The following is a 14,323-nucleotide window of genomic DNA, read 5'->3' on the forward strand; positions in this document are numbered from 1 at the left end:
CACGTGGTAGACTACACAATATGTAACAGGGACGTGATTTTGTTGCAAAAGATGCAAATTGCAATAAGTGCAGATATCGTCATCACTTGCAGGGCACGGTGGTCTGGTTGTGAAGTTATGCAAAAACAGAGCGGTAGTCTATAGGCTCCCATTACCTCGCGAACGCCTGCTTTTGCCAGGGGTTGGAGCCGTCGTTTCGGGTCGCTGTCGTTATGGTGTCCACATTTCGACAGGTGCGATGGGCAGACAAGCTTGATGGACACCGAGCCAAGATTTTTTTTTTCTGGAGCGGCCCAAGATAATTCTTGCATACCCGGAACGGGTGGGGGAGTGGGTGAGACCCCTATGATGAAGGAATTTAGCTACTTTCCGTCCACGGCGTGAGGTTTAATGGCACACTTTGTACTTTGCGAAAGCCCAATAAGGCTCTATATATCTTTTCCTCGACGGTACGGGAACATTGCGATCAAGTTTTATTTTATTGCTAGTATTGCCTTCCACAAACTGTTTATTGCGGTTGTACAGCACACGGGAGTTTCTGCGTTTCACCTCAACTGGACCCACGTCCTTGGATTCAGGAGTCAACCGCCGTAACCCCTGACCCACCGCGGCGGATAACCAACTGATCGCGAATTCACTGATCGCGTGCCCCGCTGCCACTGTGCGCACTTTTACGCGTCTTTTTGCGCAGAGTGAGTTTACTGCTACGAATCCATTCTCACAAGATTGACTGAGCAGCGCTGGTTCGAGGAAATTCACTAGCCGGCTGCCAAAAATGTTCTTTCTGTTTAGATGTCTTAATCACACTCATTCCTCGTGTCACCCTGCCGTATCTACATCTGGGCTACGATGCAGGCCGTAGCAGGGGCTGTATCCGTAACCAGGTTTTATTTTCAGGGAAGGGGAGTGCCGAACAAGAGCACTGCCAGGAGAGTATATGTGTGCGGTAAGATCTCGATTTCGGCATAGGTGGTGGGGGTGTTGCTAGACCTTGCGTCGAAGTGGAGGGCATAGCATAGCGCATGCTGCGGTTCTGAACACGCACCGTAATTTCAGCAGAAAAGTAGCGATGCGACTCAGATTGGACTCGCGACCTGGTGCCCAGTAGCAACACGCCCACACAGCCACTGCTGCAAGTCGGCAGTGTTTTATTCCTTTCTGCATAGCGCGACAAACAGCTAGACGCAACAAAGTAGACTGTTGCTAAGTGCGTGCAGATTTGAAAAAAAAATCATATATGCCAGCATGGGTAAGTTCAGATGGATTTGGTTTTGAATGCATGCGGAGTGTTGGGCACGAAAAAGTAGGAAATGCTTCCCTCCCCGGCAACGCGGACCTGCACCCATAGCTGCTCATTTAGTTCCGCGAGTTACATCCATTACAGCCTCCTTCGGCGCTTGTGCGGCTATCTCGCTTGCACGGCCAACCTCCGTTTCAGGCGGCCACGATAGGCGCGATAATCGTGGCATAGTGCGGGCTTGGCGCAGCGGACTGAATGACGTGAGCGCGAAATCGCAAGCAAAGAGATCATCGCCCACGGATGGCACGCATCGAGCTCGGCGTGGGAAGGCGGAGAGTAAGGCGACGCACGGGATTCGAGCAAAATTAAGCAAAAAAAAAAAAAAGAAGCGCTTGCGAATCGCACCTCCAAGTCATTTCGGCCGCTGGCACCGAAGTAGAAAAAAACGCTCTCCACTGCGAGCGTGGTCATGGCGCGATGTGATAAGGGAGCACGATATCTTTCTTTTTTCCTTCTTGAAAGGGCGCTTAACCACTGCGTGGAGCTGCGCGGCGGGTGAGTAAAAGCTCGAAGCACGGTGTGCGGACCGCCAGAACTCCGCCTCCAGAGCTTCGATGCGGAAGAAGCGGCGTCCCTGCTCCAGACTGGCTTCGTGTGAAGACAGCGGCTCCGCGCCGGCTTTGCACGACGGCTCGATGCAGCAGCCACCCTGCAGCGGCGCAGCTCAGCTGTCCGCGGCTGTCGAGCAGCGGCTGGCAGTCGCCAAGCCTGCGCACACCGACGAGTCACTGGCCGAGCTTTTCGCCCTTATTGAGAGCAACCCATGCCTCTGGAAGAACGACTCGAGGAGCTTTAAGAACCTCCGGCTCAAGCGCCGCCTCTGGGACCGCTTTGCCGGCCACCTCCAGAAGCGCTTCCCCATGCTAGGACCGTTCACTGCCGGTGAGCTTTGCCCTGTCTCTCTTTCTCCAGCGGCCACTTTCTACGACCACGTAACGTGCACGACGCGATAGGATGCCTTCCTTGTTGGTTAATGCTCGCAGTATGCACCTTCGCATTCACTTGGTCGCGGAGATAATTTTGAGAACTTCGGCGGTAGTTGCTGTCGCATCGAGGAGCGGTTGCCTTTGGGGCAACAAGCGCTGAATGTGTCTTGCTAATAACCCTCCTGGGAGGTATAACCTGTTTAAGCGAACCAGTTGCGTCCACCATGCATCCTCCTAGATTGCGGCTAGGCCCCGCAGTTCATGCAGTTTGCTGCACGTGCATTCCAAGTGACTTCAAACAACGTACGTGTGACCCTCATACGGAGGGGCCAACCTAAACGCGTGAGAACCCTCCACCATCGATTGGCTAATGTAACTGCAGCACACGAAAGTCTCCGTCCTCGCCTTGGTTCCTAACCACGTTTTCCTCTTCTTATTTTCTTCCTTTTAAGCCTCCAGCGCATTTTGTGGCACATTCTGACCCTTGCTATCTGTTCCATGAAAACGAAGCCGAGAGGCGGGTTCTTTTCTATTTTATTCGAAGCCGCGCAGTTGAGAAGTTGTAACGCGGTTCGGGGGACGGGGGAGGGGCCGGTCGTTGGTACGGTGGGCCGCTGCTTCGAACAGCCTGTCGGCCAGTGGTCGGGCCCAGCCCTATACTGATGTCCTTGCGTTCCAGATAACCTGCGGTACGTGTACAGCATCAAGCGGCGCCAGTACTACGATGAGCTGAAGGACAAGACTGCGCGCACTAACTCCGGAGAACTGGAATACATGGGCCGGTGGAAGTTCTTCGACTGTCTCAGTTTCCTGCGCGTTCACTCGGAGCCTTTTCGTGCCGCCGTCGTCAGCCCTATGCTGCACTTCGAAAAAGAGCAGCTGGTGAGTCATTCCTATCGCGTCCACGTCGAGTCATGCGCACCGATATATCTGCGCGCCTGCCTGACAGTCTCGCTGTGGCTGCGGCCCATTTGCCCCTTTCCCTCGCGGAAAAAATATTCCTGATGCGGAATATAGAACAGTGAACACGCAAAGCGAGGCAACATGCGCGTTTTGGCGCTCGGCAGAGTGTCGTGCTAGCCACTGCCACACTTCCGGACTCCTGGAAACAACTTTTGCAGCCTCACATTAAACCGCATCTCCGCGCTGTGGTTCGTCGCCAATCAAGTATTGGGGCTCTCACTTTCGAAAGATGTCGCCAGTTTGTGCAACCACTTCAGGAAAAACCCTGAGTTCTTTCTCCATGCCCGGCATGCAGATGTCATAAGTCTGTCAGACGACTGAGATTTAGGTTTCAAATGAGCGTGATGATATGGATCACGCGGAGGCAAAGACGAAGCGGTGTGTGTGCACGTGTTCGTGCGGGCATGCCCTCGTCCTGTGTACGGCGCGAGCTAGCGCATGCGATCGCACGAGCACGTTCGTCGCAGTTCAGTGTTTGCTTCTCGCTGCGATCATCAGCGTTGCGGTGGTGGAACGTGGTATGGCCGCCGAGAAACAACCCATTATGACAGCGCCACTCCGCGAGCCAGCGTCCTACGAACCATGTCGCTCCGCACATGATGTAAGGGCTTTCTTGTTTTTCATTTCGGACGCCTCTTAGATCTAGCTTCCGTGTTCCTCAGTGTCGCACTATTTCGCGTCACCTCGATAAATATGTGCTTTGATATTTGAAGGCGGTGTCTCGGTCGAAGGCTCCTAAGCATACCTGGGCCCACGATTACCTGCTCTTTACAGGCTGCTCCTTGCACGAGAAGACCTTTTACAATGTTTCAGTGCACTCACTCAAATGTACACAAAGTAGACGACGACACGGAACACGCGATAGACGAGCACAATTAAGCAAAGTGGCACGGAGGTATGCTTGCAGGTCATTCATTCTCTACATGACAATGCGGTCGCTCCGAGCACTCGGTTATAGTACAAGGTTGGCGTCTGTCTTCAGATCTTTTACCGCGATCTGCAAGGCAGCTGTTTCTTGAAGCATGTTGAAGTCCTGGTCCATTTACGTGCTCGTCCTTCGTTGTTCTGCTCTCCTCTCCTCTTGTTTTTTTTCTGCGACCGAGCCATCAGAAGGGTCTGTCTCTAGCGTCTTGTTGAAGGTTTGTTTTGTGCTCACGGCTTGAGCAGATGGTCCCGACGCTGTTGCTCATCTCACTGTCTGTCTGCAGGTAGAGCTAGAAGAAGAGAGTGACGAGACACTTTTGGAAGACGGCGACACCAGCGCCGTGGAGGCGGAGGAGTCTAGTATATTACCGGACAGCATCTTGCCTACTGCCGAGGCGTTGGAGGTGGCGGCCAAGGACGAGCCTCCTGCCACGCCCAGCACGAGCCTGGGGTACCCCATCATCACCTCTCCACCTCCTCTCAAGAAGGCGCGCGCTTCCTCATGCGGCATCGCCGCGCCGGCCTCCAGCATGGCTGTTATGCCGCTGACTCAGACGCCCTCGCATTCGTACAGCAGCGCTGTCGTGCCGCGCGTGGAGAACGTGCAGTCGCTGAGCTCCCCTGTTGGCGGCTACTACGACGAGTGCGACCAGTTCGGCAACATAGTCGCGAACTACATGCGACGTCTCTCGGAGGAGGACCGGCTTGAATTCCACTGCCATATCATGAGCTGTACCAAGGACTTCTTCAAGTGTCTTTCACGTTTCGGCGTGAAACGGCGCCTGTGAATGCTGCAATCAAGTACCACATGACCGCGAAGATCGCAGTCTTTTCCATCACGCGCACTCTGTGATCATTTTTTTCAGTACTCTTTCTTTAATACAGTCAAGTTCGTAGCTTCAGCTCTCTGCTTTCACCCGATTTATTAGGATCACGCAGTCGCGTCGCTCAGGGCGATGAGTGCGTTGGCTACACCGCTCTATGGTGAAAACAAGTACTGTAGGCTCAGCTGGCGTGGTCAAGAAACTGCGGCTTCAGGATGCAATCTTAACGTTGCCATTTTCGACCTCACGACCAGCGAAAGTCTATGTGTGCTTTCCTTCGCACCTTTCGTGCAAACCATTACTATGCTTTTTTTTCCCGCTATGCGAAGCGGTGTATGTACACTAGGTTGTCCTGACTCCGAAGGACGTGTTCTGTGGTGTCAATAAACAAGTGGTACCCATTTGCGACCATCCAAACAGTTGGTCTCCTCACTTTGTGGCAGCGCTACACCCGCTGTGCCCATCGCAAACTTGGCTAGCGCACTATTCGTACGTACGGTATGGGACAAGGGCAATGGGGTGGCACTTAGCCCTCTTACCCGCGGCAACAAGCCATGTTGACCGCGGAAGAACACGTGTTATTATGGAGGCCAGACCGAGAGCGTAATCTGATGGAGCTTATCTCATAATTATGACGTGAAGACGTGGCCGTCATGTAGATTCGGATAGAGAGTATATGGAAAGTTCTAAGCATAGATTTTAAATATACCTGGCGGATGGTGTATTATGACACTATAGCAAGCAGCTGTGGGACAAACCATTATTATTGAAATCAATACGCATAAAATGTTGAATATTCACGCATTATTTCTTCTGTTGTTAGCTTGTGCCCTGATCACACACGCGAATTAGAACTTTAGTTGCTTGCTTACAAACCATCGCCCTAAATCATTGCTAGGGGTTTTACTTTCGCTAAGTTTGGGAATTTGGTGGAGTTTTTTTGGCGTTTATTTCGGAACGCAGCTTACGGTCCTATGCTTCTAAAGGCACTTATAGTTCATGTTGCCCTTGTTTTAAGCTCGAGAATTCGATTTGCTAGTAATTAATACCCAAGCATATTTACAGCTGTGCTTGTAGACGGGTACGCTATGTCATTAAAAAATTAACTGAAGTAAATGGTGCAACCGTCAAAAAAAAAACGATGTTGTATGCAACAAAGGGGGTTTTGCGTTTCCGTTGGGTTATAGAGTTATTGGACGGGGCATCACGTGGTTTGTGTACTGACAACAGCGATGGAACTGCCGCTTAACTGTCGTGACAGCCAGATCACGTTTTTCATGACGATTATGAATGGTTTGGCGTCATTGTCTTTACATGTGAGGGAGGAACCAACTTAAGTAACTGGCCTAGGCATGCGATGACAGTGAGCAGCGCTACGCTAGCAGGCGACGTCTGGCAAGGACGTTAAGCCTCCCGCTTTGCAGAGGCGCAGCGGAGAAATGCTTGTGCACGCTACTTGAACCACCGTTATACCTCGACCCATGCCACCATGCCTCTGTTTTGCGCATTTTTTTTTAATTTATCGCGCTCAGTATTGCTACTTAGCGGTGGCGTGCATGACGTGGATGCTGACCTTTATCGGTTGGAACCGAAAAGTCCAACACCTGCTCATAACTTATCCGAATTATGCTACGACAGGGCGTCCATTCAACCATTTCCATTTACATCGACTCCTACCGGCCGTCTTTTGGATCGCCACCGAGAGTAATTTTATTAAAGATCAGATCAAGCTCTTAGTGCATCGCTCCTGGTTGACCAGCTCATCTTCCATCTGCGCAAATGTCATATATATTTTGAGAGCTCGAACTACTCGTTCACGCCGTCTGCGTCACTGAGCTTCTCGGATTGCTTAACTCAAGCTCTGCAGCCTCACCGTGACTGTGGGATACGATCATCCCACTGGCTCAGATGAGCTCTCGAGACACGGGCATCTGACGTGCGCACGCGGCCGATTTGGCTCTTCGTGATACAAGCAAATTAACACTTGTCGCTGTACTCGAGCAGTGACACATGCAAACTTGCGTGATATGTCTGCAGAATCTGCTGTCAACTTGAGCTTGTTTTGACTTGTAGGTGCGTGGACTGTTTATTACATAAAAAAGAAAGGATATCGGCCGTCCCGCGCATAGTTAATTGAGGTGAACCACATTGGCCCGCAGGAGTGGAGGGGGACAGATAAGGAGAGACAGGCGCGTAGTTTACAGTGAACCGTTTGTGTCGAGCTTTTATGCGGCATAGTGACAAAAAAGATATTGTGTAAAGGGTTTCCAGCTACCTGTGACACAGTGCCTCCCCCGCTATCGTCAGCAGGTCACTAGTGCCCAAAAAGTTCTTTTTCGCTCTTTTTTTAAATGGTTTTTATCGTCCCATAAAGCGACTCAGGCTATGAGAGACGCCGTAGTGAAGGGCTCCGGATAATTTCGACCGCCTGGGGCTCTTAAAAGTGCACTGACATCACACAGTTCAATTTTTCGCTCCTTGAGTGGAAGGCACACTCACATAATTAGTCAAATAGATGTGAAATTGCATATGCTTATCTTGTGATTTTGTCTCTGTGCCATACGGGTAGCTGACTCAAAGCGGCCATGACAGCCTATTTCACGCATACCCTGCTTATCGCATTTAATTATCAACTTGTGAACTTAAAATTGCTACAAGTTTCAGTTGATTTTGTGTGGTAAATATTTTTAAAACGATTTTTTTTTCGTTTTTTCTGCGAACTGCTTGCTGGTCTGGCAACCTCTGATCGCTGACGTCAGAGGGGCATACCCGCCGCGCGTCGTCTGCTGCGAGCTGTGGAGGTGTTTGCATGCACACCGTACACGGCGGTCGCTGGAAAGCTTTCTTTTTTTTAGCTTATCGAAATAAAATGCATTTTCAGTGTTCTCTTTTCGGAAGCCTTCAGCTTAGTACGCGAGCTGAGTCACTCTTAGGAAAGCGGACTTGCTCGTGGCACCCGTTTTCTTATTGTTGAGGAAACAGAAATCGATGTACCCCTGCTTTATTATTTGCGCTCATAAACATGTTATTTGTGTGTTATGAGTGTAGTTTATTTTCAGCCGTCAAGTGCTCCCGTATGTGAAAAGCGGCACGTGCCGTGCATGCGTTCGCCGATGTGCACCGTGAAATCCGCGGCGTTTTGTAGCTAGCTAGCAGTTTCTTGTCCCCTATGCATCGGCTCGATGATTAAACTCAAATTATCACAAGGTGGCACTAGAGTAAACTTGAGGCAAGAAAGGAGCAGAGAAAAGTGCCGAATGAGACGACTTTTCGCCTTCATGTGTGCATTTGTAAGTCGAACATACATTCCCTTCGGCTCGTAGAATCCTTTTGCGGGAACCAAGCCGCTTGCAAAACCCTACGCGACTCGAATGATTTCACTGCCCGCACCGATGAATAGTCGCCGCTGTCTAAATGAGTGCTTGAAAATAATAGTACTTCATTTAGCGTTTACTGTGTGTGTGGCCAAGGAATGCGACGATCACGACAACTGCAGCACCGGGGTTGGGTTGTTTACATAGCTGTGCGCAAACAGTACTGCTCGTTTGCTTGGCATAAAACGCAAGGTGGGCTCTCCTTATCTTATATATTACGTAGTATTGCCCACATATTGTAGTTTTACTCATTTACGCACTATGATAACACTGCAATAAGCGCCGCTGATGCTATATCGCCTGCTTGGGAAACGCGTCGCGTAGGACCGGCGCTTCCCGCTAATTGTATCTGCTTCCTCTTATGTCATCAGTTTTTTTATTTTAAAGCGCATTAGCTGAAAATATGTTCGGACATTGCTTGAATTAATGAAAACGACCAGATTTGTTGTCCACAGTCGACGCCGATGGCTGCCTTCAGCACATGCTGTGGAGACCAGGTAGCATATCGGCACTTCCCCCTTATTGTACTCGCGCCCTGCGATGTAGACAGTAGTCGCTTTGAGGGCACTGTGGCCAAAACTACCCTCGTCAGCTATTTTAAGGGGCTAAAACATGTGAATTCGCTCTTCGCAATCGCCGAAATCGCACACACGAATCCTGCGTACTCGCTAGGCCTCGTGACGAAAGGGGCCGGCGGTCCACCATCGGCCGAAATTCAAGTACCTGGCAGGAGTTCCTCGCTGATTAGTAAGAAAGTGTAAAGATATGAAATGCAATAATAGCCGCGTTTGGACGAGCTTGTTTTCCATGCTGAACGTAAAAGCGCAAAAAAACATGGACACTGTCTGTGTCTGTCTGTTGTCTGTGTCTGACTGTTGTGTGTGTGTGTCCTTGCTTTTTGCGCTTTTACGTTCAGTATGAAATGCAGGCGCTAGTTTCGCTTTTTTTCGATAAGAATAAGGTATACAAGCCCAGTTTTTCGGGCCGTCTATTTACGACGCGACGGCGACGAGCGGCAGCGTCGTGCGGCGTTTTCTGCCCGTGTCGCTCAATTGCCTGGCCAATAGATTCTATATGCACAGGCACCGAATGAAAGCACATTTTCGCTGGTGCATACACATCGCGTATGTCGCCGTAGCTAGCATCAGATACAATAAGTTTTAAAATTCTTAAGTTTATAGAATGTCATATACCAAGTAGCCCTCCACCACACTCTTCCAGTTCCCGCCAAGTTCACTGTTTACATTACTGCGTTACGGGGTCGTTGGTCGTGCTGGCGTCGTCGTCAGTCCAGCTTGATAGAAAAATGCGTCAGCGATGGCATTCGCATACCGACCAGCCAGCAACAGACCGTCAATCGCCGTCGCATCGGCCTAGTGTAACTGGACCCTACCTATACCGAAGAATAACTGCGTTACTGTTATTCACGCTTTTGCGGCACCAGTCGCTCATATGTGGGGGACGACTGCTACTTCGACCGCACGCGGAAGTACAAGGGACAAGAGACCTCGCTGCGCACATTGCAGCAACGAGAGCAGACGACGTTGCTCCGTGTATGCCCTGGTGACGTCACAAGAGCAATCAATATGGCGGTCGCTGCCGGTGGGAGGAGTCTCCTCTTCTCAATTTCGATCGCATTTTTTGGAATATAGAGCACGTCCAGTGCAGCCAAATTTCGGAAACTGAATCATAAGCTCTTGTATTAGTTACTGAAGTACAAAACTGCAATATGAAGAACGATCATGTCGTGGCCCTTTACGATGTTCAAGAATTTTTTTTAAAAATAGGGTTTTTCAGTTTGAAACGCGGTTTTTGGGAAAAATTCAGCGGTTTAGCGCATCAGAATACAGCTAAAACGTGCTAACTAGTAGCTGGTTAACTAATTTCGACTTGTTAACTTTTTGACTATTGCTTAATTATTGACAGGCGTGTAGCCCATGTAAGTAATATCCATATCAGTGTTAAGAATTTCTAAGATGCAGTTACCGTCAGCGCTGCGTCTCAACAAGTTATGGCCTTCATTGCGTCAAAAGTACATGCGCTTTTGAGAAGCTTGTAGGTGAAGCATACCCTCGCAGTGCACTTAACTCGTCGAAGCAAACATGTTTTCGAATTCTAAAAACTAGTATGGATATTACTTACGGTGGACTACAAGCCTCTCAATAAATAAGGAGACTAACAGTAATAGTTAAACAGTCAGCGATTAAATAATAGTTAACCAGGTACTAGTTAGCATATCCTTTGTCGAGCTGACTTCCTCTGTTGGCAAATGAGCGTCCCTCGATGGACTTCGGTTTGCGTATGCCAAGTGTCGGAAACTGGAGTCAGTGCAGAGTTCGCATCGCTGAACGGTAGCCCTGTTACGATCTCGTCGTCACTAGCGCTCAAGCTGCTACAGGTTACGTCATTTGCGGGCTCGTCGCTTCCCCGATAGTTATCGTGCCGCAGTCGTTGTTTGGCTGCGCAATCAAATTGAATTCATTAAACAGCGTCCTACCCAGTACGACATTTCAGTTTTTCGAATTTAACTTTTTTTTACGGCAATAAAGTATGCGAATAAGGTTGGTGGGACAACAATATCACACTTTTTACACAGAAGCAACCATTGTTTATCATCATATTAAGCGAAAATTTGTTCACACAGCAAATTTATTGAAGACGTGACTTCTGCACTGCGTGTATTGTGTCGACGATCATATATGTATTCTTTCATACAAAATATGGCAACAATTTCAGGGATGCATTTCCGCAATAACCTAATGCGTCAGTACTTAACACGCAAGCCTTTTCTGGAGGTCACCTCTTGACTGCGCTGAAATATGGAGTCCAGGATGCTGTCAGTGCCGTTAGTTAAGCCGTTAGTTCACAATTCTTAAATGAGCTAATTTACCCGCCAGATTGTAATGCCTTATTGCTAGGGCGATGGCGGGGGCTTCCGCCGCGGCAGCGTCTTCACTCCGGACTGAATCTCTCGTCAGTGGTTGCTATAGTTGCGTTCGAGCCTGACCGCGATGAAGATATTGGGTTCAGGGTACGCCGTCACATCTACACAGATTGCTTCGTGATCTGACTCTAGGCACCGGCGTAGACGAACCAGCATAGACGCGCGTCTGCCTTTGTGAATTTATGGGTGCATATATGATTGCGGAGAGGTGATACAGTGATCTGGCCCTCTTATATTGGCTAGAAGGTGTTTTCTTGGAGCTCTAATATATCTCCTGGTGTACCGATACGTTCAACAATGGCTCTTCCCTTCTTGGTTTGTTGGAGTTCTACCCGCCGCAGTGGCTCAGTGGTTAGGGCGCTAGACTACTGATCCACAGCACCCGGGTTCGAACCCGACAGCGGCGGCCGCGTTTCGATGGAGGCGAAACGTAAAGACTCCCGTGTGCTGCATGATGTCAGCGCACGTTGAAGATCCCGAGGTGGTCGAAACTGCTTTCGAAGCCCTCCACCACGACACCTCTTTCCTCCTGTCTTCTTTCGCTCCCACATTCCTATTTCAATTGCGGCGCGGTTCGGGTGTCCACCGAGATATGTGACACAGTTACTGCGCCGTTTCCTTTCCCCCAAAACCAATTTTCATTTCATTTTCAATAGAGGCTTCTGCGATGCAAGACCACGTCTCTGATGTCATTGAAGGTGTTACGGACTGAAAACCTTGAGCGACCACGAAAGCGTGGTCTATGTGAGAGCGCGACGTTAGCGATCTCTAAGACTACGTGTATTTAGTGCAGACTTTACTTTTTAAGTAGAAGGAAGATCATGATCTACACAGCGTGGTTGCACTGGGCGGCGTACCCTTCATGTTCTTCAAGTATATTAGAAAGCTGCGCTTTCATGCGGAACAGCAAATGGGCAACTTTACGCAGACGGTTCGAACGCGGCCGTGGCGTCCGCGTTTCGATGCAGGCGAAGCGCAGAAAATTAGCTGCTGTTCAACTACTGCTGAACCTGGTTAGAGAGCGAAAGGTGTGGTGCATCAGGTAAGAAGACACGGCTTGGCCTCCAACGTTGAGTGCGTTTCGCACAGTGGATAGGCAGTGCGCCCAACCTGGAAGGTGGAAGTTAATGGTTGATCGCGAGTGGTTGGTCACCCAATGAACGCTGCGGCTTATTTCTGCAGTGGCGCGTGTCTGCCACAACGTTGTCAGCTCTAATGCATGCAGCCCACATATCTCTCTCACCACCCCTACAAAATTGGCAGTTGGATAAAGGAAATGCCGCAGTGTCTGTCTGACAATTAGTGCGCGATTTCCTTTTCCCAACCGCCAATTTCGAGGCGTTGACTCGATGTGTTGGCTAATTCTAGAGCGCTCTCCATAGTCGCGATAGAAGCACGGATGCCCCGTGCTTCACATGATGTACTGACCTTCGGATTCTTCGTACCAAAAAGAATAGTGTGCAAGAATTTCAGCGACAGTAGTGTAAACCTTCTCCATTCATCCGCGGAGCAGACGAAACAAGTTCGTGTGGTACGCCCCGCTTGAGGGGAAAGAAAGTGTACTTTGTATTTCTCTACCGTATTGTAAACGCCATTGTGCGTTACATTATTCTTCATCTACTATCGCACGACAACCCAAAAGTTCAGAAGTTATCCCTAGCTACCTAGGACGACGACGCTCGGCTTCGCGCAATTAGCTGACGCGCTTACATATTAGTGCCGCGCCTGCATGTCATAATTTTAGCCCCTCCCTCCACGCTCCTACACACGCTTCCATAAAGTGTTGCTCGCTGTGGCATAAACAAATAGCCCTAATCATTGCGCCTCTTTATTTACGCTTCGTTCACTACCTGATTCATCGCTTCTGCCCGTGCAATGTGCCACATCATGCTCGTTAAATATTCCCAGTGGCGCGAATTATATGAAAGTAATAAGTGCTAGTGGCAGAACATCGATTAACGTGGTGCATCAGACGATGACAGGGGATAAAGAAACCGATATTACAGGTATATATATATTAAAGCACCATGAACAGCTGACCTGAAACGTTAATGCTTTCTCTCTTACTTTCTCCACACGCAAGAAAACAGAAAAACCAATGAATACAAAAAAAGTAAAAGGATGGAAAAGGTAGTGGTGGTGGTATGACACGCTCATTAAAACTGCCTTTGTGTCAACAAATTAACAGGAGCCAAGGGATAGAAAAACACATTCATTTAGTACAAACCCAGCTGATAAGCACGTGGCTGCAGACTTAATTTTCGTAATGCCAGCAGATGACACGATGCATCCAATCATGGTCTGCCAGGAGAAAACACCGAAAAGTTTTTCCAGTTAATCCATTAGGCTCTCCAATGCTTCCGAACAACGCGTTAAAACGGGGAAAGTAATCGCGGGGATTCCCCTTCCTGTTTACCCTTTTTCTGTGCACACGAACAGATGCATTAACTTCAACCGCTGAGGCGCCCCTAGTCGGCAACATACACTGTCATTTAAACAAGCGAACGTGGTACCGAGTTTTCGTTGCTCCCCTAGTGCATTACAAAATTAGTACGCGCGTAGAAGCACCTTTTATTGATTCTGTTGCCACCCTTTTGGCGCAATTTTCTATAAAACGAACCCATTACAGCTTCCAAGTGATCACAGCCATAGGGCGGTTACAAAATCCGCTTTGAGTTTTGTTTTCGTGACCTTTTCACGCGCATTTTCTATGAATGGATTATTTCATTTAAAACCGTTTGCTTTACACTGTATAACAATTAAAGTTGGGAAGCAATATAGAAAACAACAAATAACGTAAAAAAGGAAGCGAATCAAAGAAAAAGGTACATTGAATGTAAAAGGCTGTAACAGTAAGAAAAGACAAAAAGGTGAAAGGAAGGAAAAAGGGAAAAGGAAGAAAAAACCATACAAAGCAAGCACGAAATAAAGATCGAAGGGAAGAAAGAAAGAAAGAGAAAATAATAATAATAATTGGTTTTTTGGGGGGAAAGGAAATGGCGCAGTATCTGTCTCATATATCTTTGGACACCTGAACCGCGCCGTAAGGGATGGGATAAAGGAGGGAG

The 14,323-nt window shown here is 48.9% G+C and overlaps 1 protein-coding gene across 1 annotated transcript; it reads left to right on the plus strand.

The window, feature by feature from the left end:
* Positions 1-1,799: 1,799 nt before the first annotated feature.
* LOC144106359 (uncharacterized) lies at positions 1,800-5,340 on the plus strand. The gene is made up of 3 exons (XM_077639138.1): positions 1,800-2,182; positions 2,906-3,108; positions 4,398-5,340. Exons 1-3 carry the CDS (start codon positions 1,855-1,857, stop codon positions 4,899-4,901), a joined length of 1,035 nt encoding a protein of 344 aa, XP_077495264.1. The 5' UTR covers positions 1,800-1,854; the 3' UTR covers positions 4,902-5,340.
* Positions 5,341-14,323: the final 8,983 nt, after the last annotated feature.

This window comes from Amblyomma americanum, chromosome 10 (genome assembly GCF_052857255.1).
Source record: "Amblyomma americanum isolate KBUSLIRL-KWMA chromosome 10, ASM5285725v1, whole genome shotgun sequence".
Classification (NCBI taxonomy): domain Eukaryota; kingdom Metazoa; phylum Arthropoda; class Arachnida; order Ixodida; family Ixodidae; genus Amblyomma; species Amblyomma americanum.

Bases quoted from the DNA above. Each gene is read 5' to 3' on its own strand.
- LOC144106359 (XM_077639138.1), top strand. From the start codon at position 1,855: ATGCGGAAGAAGCGGCGTCCCTGCTCCAGACTGGCTTCGTGTGAAGAC. The intron at 2,183-2,905 runs GTGAGCTTTGCC...CTTGCGTTCCAG, and splicing joins GCTAGGACCGTTCACTGCCG to ATAACCTGCGGTACGTGTAC. The intron at 3,109-4,397 runs GTGAGTCATTCC...GTCTGTCTGCAG, and splicing joins ACTTCGAAAAAGAGCAGCTG to GTAGAGCTAGAAGAAGAGAG.